This window comes from Aaosphaeria arxii, assembly GCF_010015735.1.
Source record: "Aaosphaeria arxii CBS 175.79 unplaced genomic scaffold BU24scaffold_7, whole genome shotgun sequence".
NCBI lineage: Eukaryota > Fungi > Ascomycota > Dothideomycetes > Pleosporales > Aaosphaeria > Aaosphaeria arxii.
The window spans coordinates 146549-163456 of record NW_022983480.1 but is presented as its reverse complement, the minus strand read 5'-3'; the positions used below and the strand labels follow the sequence as shown (position 1 = coordinate 163456).

The following is a 16908-nucleotide window of genomic DNA, read 5'->3' as shown; positions in this document are numbered from 1 at the left end:
TGTATATTTACAACAGTACCTTTACAAGGTTTACTGAAAGCAGTTAAGATTATTTACTAGTTACAGTACACTCTTAAATAAACACTACATACATGGAGCCTGCCCGGCGTGCCAACCTTTTGTTAGTATAACTTGACCTTAAACTGTCGCCCCACATTGCCTTGTGGGGGAATCTCCATGTCAACTTGCGGGGTAAAGTAGGGACAAGCAGCGCCGATCACAAGCGACTACACATCCACGATCCTAGCGATGCCAACGGAGTGGTCTGATTGAACATCCTCGCAAACACAGAACCTGGACAAGCACCCCATGCGACGTCAGACTCTAGCCCTATTGGAATTGCCGGGCTTGGTGAAGATGCTCGGAACTTTGTCCGCACCGAATCCCGAAGGAGCATCCATGTAGCCATGGTCCCTAGGAACAGATATATAGGACAGACTTGTTTGTATGTTTAGTACACACATCTGGGAGTATTACATTGCGTGCATAATATATAACCATCTTTCTAACCTACACACAATTATCACTATGCCGGGACTACTCACCCAGGACACTCCCTTCGAGACTATCTCCATCAAGGAGCTTCACTCAACCTTCGCCGCTGAGGTGATTGGCGCTGATTTCCACAATATGTCCGACAAACAGCTGAAAGAGATAAAATCCGCCATGGCCAAAGTATGTTGTCGAACCCCAGGCCCAATTATGTCTTCTGTCTACTCACCACCAATGACACAGTACGGGGTTTTGGTCTTCCGCCAGACCGAGATGAGTGACGACGAGCACGTTGCCTTCTCCGCCAAACTCGGCGAGCTCGACAATGTGAAAAGGTACCTCACGGGAGGTCGTAAGCTCCGATATAAGCACTTTGAGCTTTTCGACGCAGGCAATGTAGACGAGGACGGCAATGTAATCCATCCGGATGCTCCACGATCGCACTACAACAAAGGAAACGCACTGTTTCATGTCGACTCTTCATTCAACCCTCGCCGAGCTAGTTGGTCGTTGCTGCGAGCTGTCAAGCTTCCCCCTCCTAATACCGGCGGCGAGACTGCGTTTGCCGACAGCCGAGCCGCCTTTGATGACCTGGATGAGGATACTAAGAATCAGCTCCTCGAGAAAGACTACATCGGAGCACATACGCTCCTACACTCACGAAAGCTGGGCTCTCCGGAATTCTTCGCCGACCTCGACCCAACGTCCCAGCCAATGACTCGTCACAGACTCGTGCAAACCCACGAGCCCTCCGGTCGCAAGAATCTATACATTGCAGCGCATTGTCACCATCTCGAGACAGACGAAGGACCTCTTCCAGAGAACGAATCTAATGCGTTGTTGAAGAAGTTGATGGATCACGTTACGTCTCCGAAGCACGTTTTACACGTGGATTGGATTAATACGGGCGATATGATTGCGTGGGACAATACATGCGTCCTGCATCGTGCGACGGGAGGTGGCTTTGAGGGCAAGCATATTCGAGATGTTCGTCGGACGACGGTTCACGATGACAGTCCGACCGCGTGGGGGCTGAATGCTGGACAGGAAGCTAGGGGTTTCAACTTGCAAAAGGCAATGGGTCAAGGCCAGCTTGAGGACACACCCGTGGTGAAAGCAACAGCATGAGTTTTGGGGTGTATGGATTTGGTTTCGAAGCAGTGCTTATTCAATTAAGTCTAGACTAATCTATTCTTCACTACCGATGTCTCTATGCAGTGTAATCATGATATCCTCCCAGCAACGAACTTCAAAAGTCCACTATGCCGACCATTCCATCTGCCTGTGAGTGAACTGATTCATGCGACATCATTGATCTTGTACCCTCTGGCTCCCGCACTCCTTACCCATGAATCAAAAGCTACCCATTTGACCATTGAACATCTGGCCGTGGGGCACCTGGCCATTGTTTTGGTTGTATAGCGCCTGGTTGGTTTGGGCGGCGGCCATCTGATCCAACCTGTACTTCTGGATGGCTGCTTCCTGTCTCTGCATTCCATAACTTGTGGCCGGGGAAGACTGGAAGCTGCCATGGGAGCTCGCAATGGCGTTTTTGGTGGTGTTCGCTGTCGGCGCGTTTCGAGTGCGCTTCACCTTCTGCTTTGGAGTCGATGTATTAGGCCGTTTCGTACCGCGAGCGTTGGCGGCAGGCATGGAAGATGTAGTATCAGATGGCTTGACGGCCACAGCGGAAGCGGGAGTCGTGGCAGGTGTCATGTAAGCTGCTGCAGCCGATGCAGTAGAAGCATTGGATACCCTGCGCATTGGAGTCATTACAGGGGACGGCACCACAAGGTTCCTGTTAACGAATGAAGGTGTCGGGGCGGCCATGCGTGGTTGCTGGTTTGATTGTCTCTGCTGAGTAGACCTCATCATAGATGAGAATTCGAATATCTTCCGTACTCGGGGGCTCATCCCAAGTCTCGGGGGTAGCATGTATTGAGCCGGCGGCGAGTAGGCAAGGCTACTGTTTTGAGGAGCGGGAGGGTACATCACGCCCTTTTCTTCATCGACAACCCACCACGTTCCGTACGCTAGCTGGGTATCTGAAAGGCTTGTAATAGCGCCAATATCATGACGCGTGACTTGGTAGGTATCAGCGTCAAAGGCAGTCTTCATTGGACGCAAAATTCCATTCTTGCGGCAAAACGCTTCGATGCGAGATTCCAGAATAGCGATGAATTCCTTTCTGCCGCACTTCAATGGGCCTTGACCATCGTTCTCGGTACACTTAAAGTGCATTCGGGCAATGATGTCCGAATAGGTGATTCGTTTATCGATGACGAACCAGTACTGAAGACGCCATCCTTCGACTGCAGAGCTGATGTGTCGTGGTAGTGCGGGAATGTCTCGAAGAATCTCGCCGTTGATACCGAATTCGTATCCTCCTTTGTTTAGTAAAGGCTTTGGTTGAAGCTCGGCTGGATGAGGCATGAACATGCGAATGTCATCAATCCAGGCCAGTTGGAGAGGAAGCATGGTTTCGTTGTAATCTCCAAGACCCATCGCGCTCGCAACGAACGAGGTAAAATCATTAGGGAAACGACGGTCGGTTGCTGGTGCGAACTTGTATGTCCGTGAGGCTTGCTGAGGACAAGTGCCGGCACTATATGCCTCGGTGCCATCGGATAATATAAGCTTGCGACCGGTGAGCATGTAGAAACGCTCGAGCTTCTCTTCGGGGCTCTCGCAATTAGAGTAGTGAGTCTCGTCGGCCATGGCCTGACGTGCCGAGTAAACGAACAGGGCCGGGGATTGAGAGGTAGACGTGGGTTTCATGGCTTCATTTTTGCTATTGGTGGTAAGAGGAGCCAGCTCCTCGTGGCGAACAACGTTGGTATGGCTGGTGATGGGAGTGGATGATGGCCGATTGAAGGAGGTGACGTTTTCCTGGCCAGCTTTGGGAGCGGGCTCGCTGCTAGTCAGGCCATTCTGGGCTGCGACAGTAATGGCCTTGTTGACGACTGCAATATCACTGACCGAAGCTGCATTCTTGCCGACCTGATTCGACGCCATAGACTCCGTGGCGGGTTCGAGATTGCCTTTGAGCTGGTTGCTCTGAGTGAGATGCTCAGGCGTAGACGGAGGAGTCAAGTTGACTGGACGGTTGGGGAGAGAGGCATCGCGAAAGAGGTTCAGGTCATCGGCAGTGAGTTCCACAGGAGTTGAAGACTCAGGCAAGGTATTGTGGGCAATCAGCTGCGACAGTATATCCCCGAACATCCAGTCATCCGAGAGAAGGTCACCCGTGGGGTCCTTAGCCATACCATCAGCTAGAGTGTTGACGGATGTGAGGCTCTCAGGCAAAGCGCCTCCGGCGTTGGCGTTGCCGGCCGTGAGGTTGTCGGTCGCAAGATTTTCGATCTCGAGGCCTTGAGACAGGAAGCTGTCGGTAGAAAGGCCTTCAGCGATGAAACCTTCGAAAAGATTGTTGCGCATGATCTGCTCTTCTTCTTGGGTCATTTGAGATGCCATATCGACTGAGGAGAAGCTTGTAGTTTGGGAGCTTTGGTAAGACAAGTGATGAAATTGGTGCTGGTGGTTTTGCAAGAAGCTGAGCGGCGATGGAGGAAAATTGAAGTAAAGGATTGAGATAGTGGGAGGGAGAAGTTGAGGGAAAGTGGAAGGTTTTGAAAGCTCTGCAACAAATCCGTAGGAAAAAGGATGGCTGGGGGTGAGAGCCCGGAGAGATGGCTCTCTTTGCGGCGGGAGTTCACCTTCACTTGCCACCGCGATATCGCGAGTGGGTGAGAGGTGGCAGTATCCAATGATTGACCGGGAGGGAAACCTTCGGTGTAGGGTTAACAGCTCCAGTCCGCTTCTGCCTGGGGAAGGTCAAATGATGGTTCAGGGTGCCTCAGCATGATCACTGAAGTGAAAAGTGATATTTGTCCCGACTCGTCCTGCTCTCAGTTATGGCAATGTGTGAACCAGTCTCGTTCAAATTTACTTCTATGCATACGATGCGCCTCAGCTCATTCCTTGAAATACATGTCGGCTTCTAGAGAATCAAAATACCGTCCAGCGAGTAGCGAGGCTGCATAGTGAGAATTCGGAATTGAGTTTGTAGTGATAATATCTGTATTTAACCCGATGAGGCACTCAAGACTCGAGCTGATTCTGCTCGCACTCTCACCTACTGGTAAACTCGCCATACTTCTGTATCCCATATGCCTGGTCCGTTGATGTATTTTCAGTGCTACCCGCGAGTTCCTCCACCTCCGCTCCTCCACTGGTGTTAGCTATCATGTTACCATCCTGCTGCCGATGCCTAGGCTTCTCTCTTAGGTCACCCCCGTCTCCATTAGCATGATCGCCATTTTTAATTGCGATTCTCGCGGTATCTTGACCACCTGATCCGTCGAATAACCACTTTGTTCGCCCTCCAGTGAAACGATTGAACGAGCTCCCAATGCCCGCCTCCGGGTCACTTTCACTGTCGACAATCCACTTGAACAGGTAGTAAGCTGAAAAGCCCCACAAGTAAACGAATGATGCCGCGAAAGTAGTCACGAAAATAGTTGGTAAAAGAAGAATGAAGGCCACGCCGACCGCAAGTACAGTAAATAGACCGGCAATAAGTAGGCCAATGAGCAATGCCGTCATCGTAGAGAGAAGCAGGGCTGTCACAGAGAATGATAAGAAGAGCAGCAGAGGGAGTCCGGTGAAGATTATTTGAGAAGCGATGAAGGCCTGTCGCAATGTCAGAGGCTTCAGATTCATTGAATTAGTTGATGCGGTGAAGAACATACTGCCATTTTCGGGTTATGTGCTGCGAAATGCTGGATCTTGAGGGATGTATTTGATCGCTGTTCCGGGCTAGCAATGCGATCAAGAAGGCTATAGAATGTACTTTGCGCATTTCTCAAGAATTCCCGCATATTGTCTTGAAGGGTGGGCATCGCAGCAGAGTACTCGGTATCAGACTGGCCGTAGAGCAAACAATGGTGTGTCAGAGTTGAGATGGAGTGAATGTGTAGTGTACTCAGTCGCATAGAAATGTGTACAGAGTTCTGTGGTCACTTAAAAGGTAATGACAATGATCTACGTCGATCTCCCTTGCAGATGATAAACAGGAATGGGCGAAACGGTCATTGCATTATCGTTTCCTATGAACTGTTGGGGTGGGATGAAAGACGCGTCGTTGCCAGACGTCATCCAGATCTGCGCCCAAAGTGGATTAGCGTACATGCGGAGTTTCTTGTGCCTGCGCTTGCCAAGACTTCCATCTCCAAAAATTTTGGGACAATCGATCACGAACGATCCGTTCGCAAAGTTTAGACATCCTACGTGCTAGCAAACAACACGACACACCATGGGTAGCGAGAAGAGGAAACGTCAGGACGAGCTCGTAAACCGGCCGAAGAAAAAGTCCTCAACTGGACCACCTACCGGAAATATCAAGGTGCAGTTCGTGCAGAACAGCGATGTTTTGGGTCCAGTTTTGGGTATGTAGCCATTCGTCTTCAAATCGGAATTCCCGGAGGTTCACTTCCAATACTTACTATTTATCAAGCTACTACTCCAGGCCTTAACTGTCCTCGGGACATAGCCTTCAAGCCATACAAATCGAGCAAGATCCTCCCTGGCAGTGCAACACAAGAACTTCTGCTCCAATCGTCCGCACATCCACGCCTCGATTACACCGCATCCGAAGAGAAAGATGGTAGCTCAGACAGCATGCTCACAGACTACATCGGCGTATACGATCCTGTGACGCAGAAATTGCAATTGGTACAAGTGCCAAAGTTGACGGTACGAAGTACGCTACGAAGCGAGGTAGAGGAGGTGCGCGAAGAAGAGGCGAAGGCACGGATGACCATGGCGCAAAAGAAGTACAATCTCACAGCCGAATTTGGATCCAAGAAGTCGAAGAAGGCTATTCAAGAGAGGATGGCGAACAGAATCGCCAGAGGAGACCCCAACGAACCCACTGAAGAGAACCCCGTCGCAGACGCCATTATGCAAGGCATGGATGCTACGAACGGCAAGATGCCAACAAAGGAGGAACTAGAGGCTGAACTGGACAGCTCCAAACCTCGACCGAAGGCCAATCTCGCTGCCGAATATCCTGCAGATGTGTACCCGATTGACACCATCGTCGGCAAGGAGCTCATGGCTCTTATTCCGATCAAAGATTGGCTAGATTCAGCGGAGGAGGGCAAGGGAGTCCAAGTCGCAAGCAAATATGTTGCTCGGCGCATACTGAAGTTGGCAAAGAACAAGGATGTTCAAAAGCTCAAGGTTCTGAAGTTCATTTTGCTCTGCGTAAACTTCAATGCCGCGTTGAGAACCAAGGGCAAGGGACCTAAGAACGTGCCACCAAAAGACAAATTGATTACGGCCATGGGTGATGACATCCCGCCAGCCGTCGTAGATTCCATCAGGAGGAAATTCGTGTCTGCGTAAGTTGACAGGTCCTGTTCGATAGTATTGCTGTACTAATCTCCCCATAGCCAAAACGACATGCCCCGATGGAACATCGACAATCTCATGACACATACAGCCGCGGCGGCGCTCATTGTCGATGGGTTCGAGGTCGATGTAAATGATCTCCGCGATGATCTGAAGATCGAGAACAAAGAGTAAGCTAAGAGTTGCCTGCACTGGAAGATCACAATCTGACTGTTCACAGTATCAAAGCATATTTCCAAGAGATTGGCTGCAAAGTCAACCCGCCTACTCAGACCGAGCAACAGAAACTCAAGATCTCCAAGGCAGAGGGCATCAACCATTCCATAGCCAAGCTCAGAATTCCACTCAGTTTCCCAAGGATCTCGAAGGGACGTAGCAACCAGCCACGACGATAGTTGTACGGAGATATGGCGAAGTGTGCGGATGCAGGAGCGCAATGGGAGTGAGCGCTTATACCCAATAGCTTGCAGTCTAGCATGATTCAAAACTATAATCCAGATCGCGACCTGTACTTCTGAACTTGTGGATATTGATTTTAACCACTTCTTAATCAAATATTACTCAAGTGCTGTCCAACTCTCGAATACCTACCAGCAAGGTGGCATCGTTTCGCCGCTCCCACTCACTCACCACACCCATCACTACTCCCAGCTACCACTTCGCACACTCTCCCCACCGTCCAGTCTCCACAACATGCATCATACACCCTCAAAATAGATCATAGATCTCTCACGCCGACACACCGATTCCACCGACGACTTTCGCCTGAACCCTTAAAATCATGACATCACCACCCTCGACCATCTCCCGCTTGAATGCATCATCCACCCAAACAGCGGTTATGCACATGAGGTACACTAGATTCAACTGACATTCACACATATATATACCAAACCACCAACCTCGTCCAACTCGTAGCGTAACCAACCCCAGCAACCTCATCATCCCTAACAGCAAGCCTCACCAAACACCACACCAAAGTGTACAAATCTCTTCCTCAAGAACCAGCAATGTCTGCATCTTCCTCCTCAAACCCCAACGCCCCCCTCTCAACCGCCGACAAACTCGGCGCGAACGCCTCCACAAACGCAATCCCCAACGAAGTACGCCCCTCCCCCCTTTAAACCAACCACTCACTAACCTCCTCGTCCGCCGCTACAGAACCCAAGCATGATATCCTCCGAGGGCGCCATAGGCAAGCAGTTCAACCCGGATGGGGCGTTCGGACAGATTGGCGAGAAGATCGGCGGGCCGTTTAGTAAGGAAGGGGCGATTGGGAGGCAGTTTGACGCTTCGAAGGATGGGATCGCGGGGACGGTGGAGAGGGCGGTGGATGGGCCGAGGAATCCGGCGGGGAGTGGCGGGTTGGCGAAGTGATGGATCAAATGAATGGATGTGCGTGGGGAATCGAAAAGTGAAGTCGTGTTAGTTCTATGTTGACCGTGTCTTCTGTGGATATGAGTTTGTGTATTCGCACAAGTGGAGGATGTGGTAGTGAGTATTTGATAATTTATTGCATGGTATATGCTTTGCTATTCAATCAAGCGCTATGCCGCTTTTCTGGTGCATTTTCATGCTCCAATGTATGTGAGTTTGCTTCCAATTCTAATCCCAACGAGATGCAAACGCGCGACAGCATTTACTCGCCAAGCCTATGGCCAGGGCCTCTTCCATCCCATTGACCTCCAAAACCAGTGCTCCTGCCAGTGCTGCGGGCAGTATCATCACCGCCAGCTGGCCTTCCTTGGGTAGCAGTGCCGTAAGACCTCTGTTGGGTACTTCCAGGGCGACCGCCGAACCAGCCCTTCACAATCCTTGGCGTAAAGATATAATTCCTGCCTCCTCCAAATGTGGGCCAGATCCTTGTCAGGAAGTCGTATAAATGTGCAGCCAAGAGACCGGTGCCTTGAGTCAACGCAGCGTCCGGGCCGTCAATAACGAAGGTCAATGCGAGCATAGCGATCGGGAGAAACTTGGAGTCAAAGTTGACGATGAAGAATGACACTTGACGAGTAGGATTGTCCTGCGCGTATGTGTATGCGTAACCGAGCGACAGGGCTTGCAGAAAGGTGAACGATTTCAGGATGTAGCCTGCGACGAACTTTTGGACAAACGTCAGTATCTAGTCTCAACATCGTTTGGTCCTTCACGCGCGGCAGATTGAACATATGAGACGTTGAACATATGTAAGTATGTAGGGGGCCAAAAATCGCACAGCGAAATTCATAGCGTTCGCTGCGCTTTCTCAATTGACGATCCCACCATGCCTACACACCACACGCAGCCCCTATTTTAACTCGTGGAACTGCGGGATGTGCAAGGGTGATCTTCCTCATTTCCAGGAACCGGAACAGATAGTTTTTAGTTGAGTCTGAGCGGGCAGATGTATGAGGTGGAGAAGAATGTTGTTCGAATTTTTGGCACTTCGAATTGTGCGGTCCTCACATGGGTAATGGAAGAGAATATAAGTCGACAATCGCAATGACTTACCACTATGACGGACATGAGGAAAGCCGTGTAGACAAAAAAGTCGCCAGGCTGCGAGAACCGAGAAGATTCGGTCTCTAATCCACTGCCATACTGATACACTAGCAGGACGTAAGCTTGTGTAGATCATGTCAAGGTGTGAGGTTGCGTACGGAAGTACGGGTCCATGAAGATGGCAAACTTGGGCTTGGTGATCAAGAAGGACGTCACAAGTCGCCAAAGCTGTGGCACCATCTTCACGGTAAAGACATATTCAGAGATGAAGACATATTTCATCAAGCTGATCATGCCCGAGTAGCCTAGAGCAGATACAACTACAGCGCCCGCCGTTATTGTTCTATGCAGATATTAGTTTCCAAAGATTACGATGATGCGGGACAGACGGAGAGACAACATACCTTGTAACGGGCGGCAGCTGCCAGAATACGTCTGCCATGATGTGTTGCTGTAGTCTACGTGGGGAATTGGAGGGTAAGTTGAATGGGTTTGGGGGCGCGATTTGCGGTTTTATAGTTCTGGCAAAGGAGCGAGAGTGGTGGAGCTGGTTGCTGCCTAGAGAAGAAGAAGAAGAAAAGGAAGAGAAATGAAGAACAACAATCTGGCAGGATCGGAAATGGCGGCGGCGCAATTCGGCTGATAATTGATCCGACAATTCAAGTGGGGTCCAAAATGGTCATAGCTTCATCAAGCTCTTGCCAAGCTTCATACTGTGTATGTCATGAACGAGAGCACGAGCGAATCAATTTGACCTAATTTGATGAACAAGTGGTCTTCATTCATTTTGCATGTCGTTGTATCAGAACTGATCATGTCTTGTCGACTTTTTCTGCCAAGTTCAATTCAAACATTGCATATACAACACCACCAATAATCCTGTTCGTACTTTTGACCATAGATATTGTCATTCTGATATAAAAAAGATAAAAAATCCAAAATGCAGAAACTATAATACAAATGTCCTCCTCGATAACGAATCCCCATCTTCCCAGTCTATCACCACAATTCCATCCCTACACCCTCCACTCACACCAGAAAGGGGTCCCTAACCTCTACAGGCCCAAATTTCCCTCAATCCTCCCCTTGGGCGCCAGTCTCTACCCTCCCCTTAACATTCCCTTCTCCGCCGACACCAGGCGTGCCCCTCCTCTCGAAATCCTCCTCGTACCTCCTCCAGACCTCCATGTCGCGCGCTAGCCTCTTCTGATGTCGGATACGGTGCTCGTACTGTATCATGCGCTTGTCTGCCTCGATCATCGAGCCCAGGATCATTCCAGACATTTGGATGTACCTTTTTCGTGAATTCAGTTATGAGGCATTTCCGGTGCGTGTCCATGGAAAGAAATTGATTGGGATTTGGTGAGATCGTTCGAACCAATAGATCGATGTTCGTAATATCGATCTTGAACATGCGGAAGGGAAGGTGACGGAAACTCACACTTTGAATTGAAAAGTCAATCCCCGATACAAAGGAGAAAAGGCATATGCGACGCCTCCTGCTGCTGCAAAGAACGCACCCCACTATTACTCGTGAAGATCATCGTTAGCAAATCGAACAACTTCTATCGCATGTGTCCATCTTTGCGCGGCTTGTGGGTAGGAGAGGCATGGCATGTAGTGGTCAGAAATAAATAAACGAATGAGAAAGACATAAATATGCTTTGATATGGTAAGACCACACGAGACCTTTCCTCATAGGAATAGAAACAATCGGCATGTCTGATGCGTGCCGATAGATGCCGATGGTCTCAACGGACACCGTGCAGAACGTACGATCGTGAACGAAAGAGAGAAAGGAAAGAAATTTTCGTTCTCAGTATGAAAATGGAAGTGAAGAAGAAAAAAACAGTAATAGAGAGTAAGCAGCAACTTGCAATCATCAAAACGTACCTTTGTAGCACCACTAAGCGCGCCTCTTGATGCCTCCCACGCCGCCTCGTTTGTCTCTTGGTCCTTTGTTAGGCTTGCGTGGGTGCGTGGCTGCGTCATGGTGTAATCAGATTATCGTCCTCATCCAGTGCTTCAGGATTTTCTTTTTGCTCTCGACACTTCTGAACGGTATGATTGTGGAGTTGAGTATGATAAGAAGCAGATTCTGGTTGATGTCTTGTATTGGAGTTGGGGGGTTCACTCTAAAGGATAATTAGGTGATGTCAAGTTGCAGAGTGCACTTCCGGTTCGGCGGCAGCGCGCGGCGTGGGGTGGCATGAGAAGCTAGTCCAATCAGCCGTCCAATCAGATGGTCCTATGCTGCCAGCAGATTACTGCTTTTGTACAATACGGTCACGAGTGAATTTGTTATCTTTTGCTTTTTTGTTGGAACCCGGCTGAAGTACATACAGCAAGCACAGTGTATGGCTGAAGAAACACCTTAGGTTGCGCATATGTGTTGTACTGCATGTGTGCATGCATTTCTCATTTTGCAAGCTATGAATCGCTGAGATATATGCTTGCTCCACACCTGTCAACGTAGCCAAAATACATAAAGTAAAGATGACTAGCAGTAAGCATAATTCGAAGAACCCAAATCATCATAAAAGCATATAAACCCAAGTTCCTTCCAGATGATGATAGGCCACAGTGTACTCCATAGAAGCGCCACCCCCGCGATACTGTTGCCTCGTTTTACTGAACGCCTTGCTGCTATGCAAAATAGATCTACATGACCACGTACTTATTCAAAACACAAAAGCCAAATGCTGTTTTCATGCAAGTTCTCCCCCAATAAAATCGAAAACAAGGATGAATATGTAAGTTTTCCGTGTGCCGCTAAGATGGGAGTCGATTCCGATTGAATGCTCGTACATTCTCGGCATACGACATCTGGATCTCTTTTTCAATCGAAGTCAACGTGCCGCGTCGCTCCCGTTCTTTTTTCTGCGTCTCTATCTCAAGCCCAAGCTGCAGGTCTTTCTCCACGGTAGGGGTGGTATCGATTGTGACCTTTTCGACAATTTTACTGATACTGAGGGCGGTATCCGGACGCTCGAATTCTTCCTCGTCAACCTCCAAGGCTACCTCGATGCCGTTTGCGATATTGAAGTTGCGCTGGAGATATTGTTGCAACCGATAGTCCTGCCTACTCCAGCTCTCATCGACCAAGCCCAAGGCGGCCTTGATGTCCTGATCAGACAAAATCATTGACGGAGCACGCTCTCGCGTGGTTTTTCCGGACACTTTGCTCGCGATCTTAGATCGGACGGATGTCGATCGGCCATTTGCTTGTGGAGAGTTTTCGCTTTGCATTTGCTTCACTTGATCCTCGGTTTGCTTCAATGCAAGCTGTCGACTTTCTTGCATTGATGGGAGGTATAATAGGGTGGTATTGCGATGTAATGAGTTGACCAAGTCGGTAAAACCACTCAAGGCAATGCCATTATTTTCGCAATACAATTCTCGTAGAGTTGTGTTGACTTTGAGAACATCAGCCAGCGTACTTGCACCCTGCAAACCAAGCTTCTGGACTGTATTTTGTCAGTGATAGATCTTAGAACGGCATCCAGATGGACTTACATCTGATGTACAGCACTTGTAAAGTTGTGTTATACTGCAGACCTTTCAGTGCCCTGTTGATCCCCACCCCGAGTTTCGTTGTCTCCAAGCGAGAGTCTTCACCGCTGATGTCCAACCACTCCAGAGAAGTATTCTCGGCGAACATTTTTTCTAGAGCCTCGGTCGTGGGGGCAGATGCGTCGGATGGCAACGAAGCTCGCGATATGTCCAATTGCCGAATAGTATTGTTGACGGTCAATGCTTGGATCATCTTCCGGAAATCCGTCTCCTCGTCAAATTCAATCAGCCTTACGGATAGCCGTGAAGGCGTGAGTCCGCTCGCTATGGCTTTCGTGAGCTCGTCAAGATTCTTCTCGATGTCATTTTCACTGATGTCGAAATGTAGTTCTCGAGCTTGACCGGCGACCTCGGTCATCGAATGCAGCAAATATGCAATATCCCGACCAGTGAGATAGCAATGATCTAGCTTTAACTCGGTCAATGCCTTCGATTGCTTGTAATTAACAAGATAACTGGGATAGTTAGCAGCTTTCAGACCAATTCAAGGAATCGTACACACCTAGCTATCGCATCTACCATGGCTGGATTTAATGAAGTCCCACTCAAGATCAACTCCTGCAATCGCCAGGCCTGGAAGGTCTCGACTGAGATAAGTGGCTCTGTTCCTGAGCTGCGAGCAAGATTTGACAAGTTGAGCTTGGTGAGGTAACCAAAAACACCGATCTGCGAGTCGAAAAGAGCTGGCGACAAGCGCACGGGATTTGCAGACAGATCTATGGCTTCGAATGTATTCTCTTGTGACCGAAGAGAGTCTAAAATGAGAGACAACGTGCGATCTGTCAAGCCGCACCCACTCAGCTCTAGGCCACGTAGGTGACAAGACCTCTCGACTGCCGCAGCAACCAAATAGTCCAGATCCGTATCGCCCAATGTAATGTTGTTCAAGGCTATCCAGTCCACATTGGTAGTCTGGTACTTGCACAGCGGGAATAGGGCCTCTACAATGCCGCAACCCATATCACGGCCTCTGGACGAAGAACTCATGTGATCTTTAGGTTTCCTGGTAATGCATGCTGAGAAGTCAAGCCTCCGCAATCTTCGACTCGTTATTGCTAGAGCGCGAATCTCCTGAACCAATAGACATGACCGATTCAACTCCCCGGCATCCAAGCGAACAGGAGTCCCACGCTTCGTTTTGGCACATACGTGTTCCGCTCCATACTCGTCAAACACACCATTGAGAGCATCCAGAGGGACATCCTTGAAGGATATTGACCCGAATCCTTCATTGTATCGCAATGACCTCATCACTGCGAGTAGCTCCAATGCAGTGTAGTGATCTCTCCTTATAGCGATCGGTCGCAATAGCTCGAAACGTGGATAATCCTCCTGGGGATAAGTGATCTGGTACCGAATGTTTTCAGGCTTTACATTGTACGAAATGCAATACCCAGTGAGAAGACGATCAAGGGAATCCTGGTCAATCGGCCGGGGACTGCTCTGTCGAAGAATATCATGTTTGACGGCATCAGGAACAATGAATTGGTACGGTCTGGACTCCCATTCGGGGCGTAAATTCTCCTCAACATAGCGCAGTCTGACTGCGATGTCATGGGAGGCTAGAGAGGCAAGATATAAGACCTTGGGCTTCTGAAAAGGTAGTCTGATATGACATTTAGTAAGCAGTGAAAGATCAATCAAATTAGAGGACACACCTGAAAGTTAGCTCGAAGTTGTCGTCTACCTCGCTCACACGAAGCTCGGTAATGTTCAGCACACCATACGAGGACTGAGTGTTTTGCGTGGAGAGAGATGGACTCGACGATCGTTGCGAAGGAGGTTTGAACAGTGGGATAATGTGAACTTTATGCACGCCAATAGCAAGAAAACATACGACAGAGAGCGCCTTGGTTAGATCGTCGGATGACGCCCTTGTTCCTGGCTTCGCCAAAGGACGTGAAACAACCTTGTATATGGAATAATGCGGGGGTACATAATCACGTTCTGCCTCAACTACTCGTGCAGCCAGATGCGAATTGTATGCAGACAGGGGGTTCGAGTCAGCCAGCCTTACGCGATTAGCTGCGTCTCGAATCTTGGCAAGCCATCTATGCATGTCATCTGCGTCTCCAAATTGCAAAGTCATGGACGAGGCGTGGTTCGTCTCGTCGTCAAGGTATGCAATCTCGAAGGCAAAGTGTGGCCGACCATCGTCGAGCTGGTGGACAGCAACGATCTGGCGCAATGGGGTCCCAAGATCACGATCACCAGATGTATCCGATGCAGCAGAGGGGAACTCGTAGGAACCGGCAGAGGGACTTTGACTATGTCGATATGAAGACGATGCTCGCGAGAAAGAGGGGACGATTCTGGATGTCAATTAATAAAGGTATTCACATTTCATGGCAAGCTTCACTCACAGTGGGAAAGCCTCGGTAGCCTTGGGTTGGTTTTTAAATCTCATCAGATGGGTCTCAGTAAGAACTAGGTATTCCTTCTTCTTTCGAAACATGGAGCTACTTGTCTGTACCTCACCATGCTGGAGAACTTGGCGGCTCCGCGAAGGGTCGTCCGGTATAGCCCAGTTGTTCGAAAGAGTACGGGAACGATTTGCGAGTGTAGGTACGAATTCCTCGCCATCTAGCAGGGGACTGCCTCTGAGGGAATTGAATACAGCGCTTGTGCGATTGCCTGCGCTGCGCACGATCGAGGGCCTTGCGGAAGGCGAGGGTGTGGTCGCGGAGGCGCCGTCGACTGCCTCGTCGTCGCCATACTGGGTCGACACTGCAGACAAGCTTGTCATTATCGAGGCAGTCCTCCGCTTTCGTAGCAGATTGGATGGTTCCTGGTCATCTTTGAAGCTTTGTAGGCCGGAAAGCCCAAAGATGCTTCGCCGCTTGCTTTCCTTGGTCATTGTGTGGGAGACCCGATGGTCTGCAGCGCACACGCAGCTCAGCGAGAGCTCAGCGAAGAAAGGAAACGTTCATGCGGGACTTTCGAGGTTTCGGAGGGACGGGAGGGACGAGGGAGTACTAGTAGTGACACGAGAGGGTTGAGCAGGCGAGCTCACAGTAGTTGCAGGAGAGGTGAGGTTGAACGTGGCCAATCAGCGGCCCAATGCGACAAGCATGAGAGGTTAGCCGTTGGAGCTTATGACGGGCGTGGATAAGCGCGATAGAGAGCACGCGGTTGAGATGTGGGTGTGGGGAGACGAGGGCCGAATCAAGCTGGACTGAAGCCGCATCCGATAGTCTTCATGTGAAAGCGAGGACGCAAAAGTTGGCTGTCAACATAGTGGATGGAAGCGAGGCGAGGTGAGAAAAGAAGAGAAGATTGAAGGAGATGAGAAAACAGTTGATCGCAATTGTCATTCAGACGCACACACGCTCCGGATACGTGCACACCCCAAGACCAAGACCACCCACCGATTGGAGGTTTCGGTCGGGTAGTCCGGTTGATGGGCCCAACCAATGAAGGACCGAGCGCGTGGCGGAGCAATCAAGCAAAGGAACAAAAATAATACTCAGGGTGTCAGGGCCGAAGACCAAACAGGGCGTGTTGACAATTGACAGGTGTCTGTTGGTGACGGACTTGGGAAGAGGCGTAGAGGAGAAGTGGGCAGTTAGCTGGTTGCGGTAATACAAGAATGAATGTTATTGCTGAAACGAAGATAACGAACGATGCGCGCGACGTCCCGAAAATGGAAGAAGGATGATTAAACGGTCAGAAGAAGAATGACAAGGAGAACGGATGGGAACAACCAGCAGGTCGATCCCGTTTTGATGTGACCGAGAATGTGGGAATCCCCTCCTACAGGGCAGGGAATAGGTCAGGATGCGATTCGACTCGATCGTACGTACGCGAGTTTCCTGCGGTTGAGATGGTGATTACGTCGCCTTGCAGATCTCAATTGCCCAGGATTATTATGGTACCGCCCTCAAGGCAAGCTGACAAGCCTTCAAGTCTCAGGTTGCAGGCAAGGCAAGACAATGTAATGTCATGCTG

The 16908-nt window shown here is 49.7% G+C and overlaps 8 protein-coding genes across 8 annotated transcripts; 3 read left to right on the top strand and 5 right to left on the bottom strand.

Annotated features, from left to right (window-relative positions):
• Positions 1-528: 528 nt before the first annotated feature.
• Positions 529-1620, top strand: BU24DRAFT_352466 (taurine catabolism dioxygenase; the record flags this gene model as incomplete). The annotated part of the gene is made up of 2 exons (XM_033523733.1): positions 529-675; positions 736-1620. The coding sequence occupies 2 exons, from the start codon at positions 529-531 to the stop codon at positions 1618-1620; spliced, it is 1032 nt and encodes a 343-aa protein (XP_033380811.1).
• Positions 1621-1845: 225 nt separating this feature from the next.
• Positions 1846-3966, bottom strand: BU24DRAFT_464867 (uncharacterized protein; the record flags this gene model as incomplete). Its single annotated transcript, XM_033532230.1, has 1 exon — positions 1846-3966. The coding sequence occupies one exon, from the start codon at positions 3964-3966 to the stop codon at positions 1846-1848; it is 2121 nt and encodes a 706-aa protein (XP_033380810.1).
• A 448-nt stretch (positions 3967-4414) lies between these two features.
• On the bottom strand, positions 4415-5603 carry BU24DRAFT_494479 (uncharacterized protein). The gene is made up of 2 exons (XM_033534054.1): positions 5244-5603; positions 4415-5184 (listed from the first exon to the last, which is right to left on the bottom strand). The coding sequence occupies exons 1-2, from the start codon at positions 5484-5486 to the stop codon at positions 4624-4626; spliced, it is 804 nt and encodes a 267-aa protein (XP_033380809.1). The 5' UTR covers positions 5487-5603; the 3' UTR covers positions 4415-4623.
• Positions 5604-5739: 136 nt separating this feature from the next.
• Positions 5740-7710, top strand: BU24DRAFT_252723 (RNA polymerase I associated factor, A49-like protein). The gene is made up of 4 exons (XM_033522403.1): positions 5740-5939; positions 6008-6896; positions 6948-7076; positions 7127-7710. Exons 1-4 carry the CDS (start codon positions 5807-5809, stop codon positions 7299-7301), a joined length of 1326 nt encoding a protein of 441 aa, XP_033380808.1. The 5' UTR covers positions 5740-5806; the 3' UTR covers positions 7302-7710.
• BU24DRAFT_252730 (uncharacterized protein) lies at positions 7610-8414 on the top strand. Its single transcript, XM_033522404.1, has 2 exons — positions 7610-8009; positions 8068-8414. The coding sequence occupies exons 1-2, from the start codon at positions 7917-7919 to the stop codon at positions 8281-8283; spliced, it is 309 nt and encodes a 102-aa protein (XP_033380807.1). The 5' UTR covers positions 7610-7916; the 3' UTR covers positions 8284-8414.
• BU24DRAFT_494476 (uncharacterized protein) lies at positions 8068-9829 on the bottom strand (the record flags this gene model as incomplete). The annotated part of the gene is made up of 4 exons (XM_033534053.1): positions 8068-9007; positions 9397-9494; positions 9546-9730; positions 9792-9829. 4 exons carry the CDS (start codon positions 9827-9829, stop codon positions 8546-8548), a joined length of 783 nt encoding a protein of 260 aa, XP_033380806.1. The 3' UTR covers positions 8068-8545.
• A 444-nt stretch (positions 9830-10273) lies between these two features.
• BU24DRAFT_425119 (uncharacterized protein) lies at positions 10274-11549 on the bottom strand. Its single transcript, XM_033528664.1, has 3 exons — positions 11281-11549; positions 10829-10911; positions 10274-10681 (listed from the first exon to the last, which is right to left on the bottom strand). Exons 1-3 carry the CDS (start codon positions 11377-11379, stop codon positions 10462-10464), a joined length of 402 nt encoding a protein of 133 aa, XP_033380805.1. The 5' UTR covers positions 11380-11549; the 3' UTR covers positions 10274-10461.
• A 431-nt stretch (positions 11550-11980) lies between these two features.
• BU24DRAFT_252646 (RNI-like protein) lies at positions 11981-16300 on the bottom strand. Its single transcript, XM_033522401.1, has 5 exons — positions 15324-16300; positions 14619-15272; positions 13463-14566; positions 12904-13415; positions 11981-12854 (listed from the first exon to the last, which is right to left on the bottom strand). The coding sequence occupies exons 1-5, from the start codon at positions 15815-15817 to the stop codon at positions 12160-12162; spliced, it is 3459 nt and encodes a 1152-aa protein (XP_033380804.1). The 5' UTR covers positions 15818-16300; the 3' UTR covers positions 11981-12159.
• Positions 16301-16908: the final 608 nt, after the last annotated feature.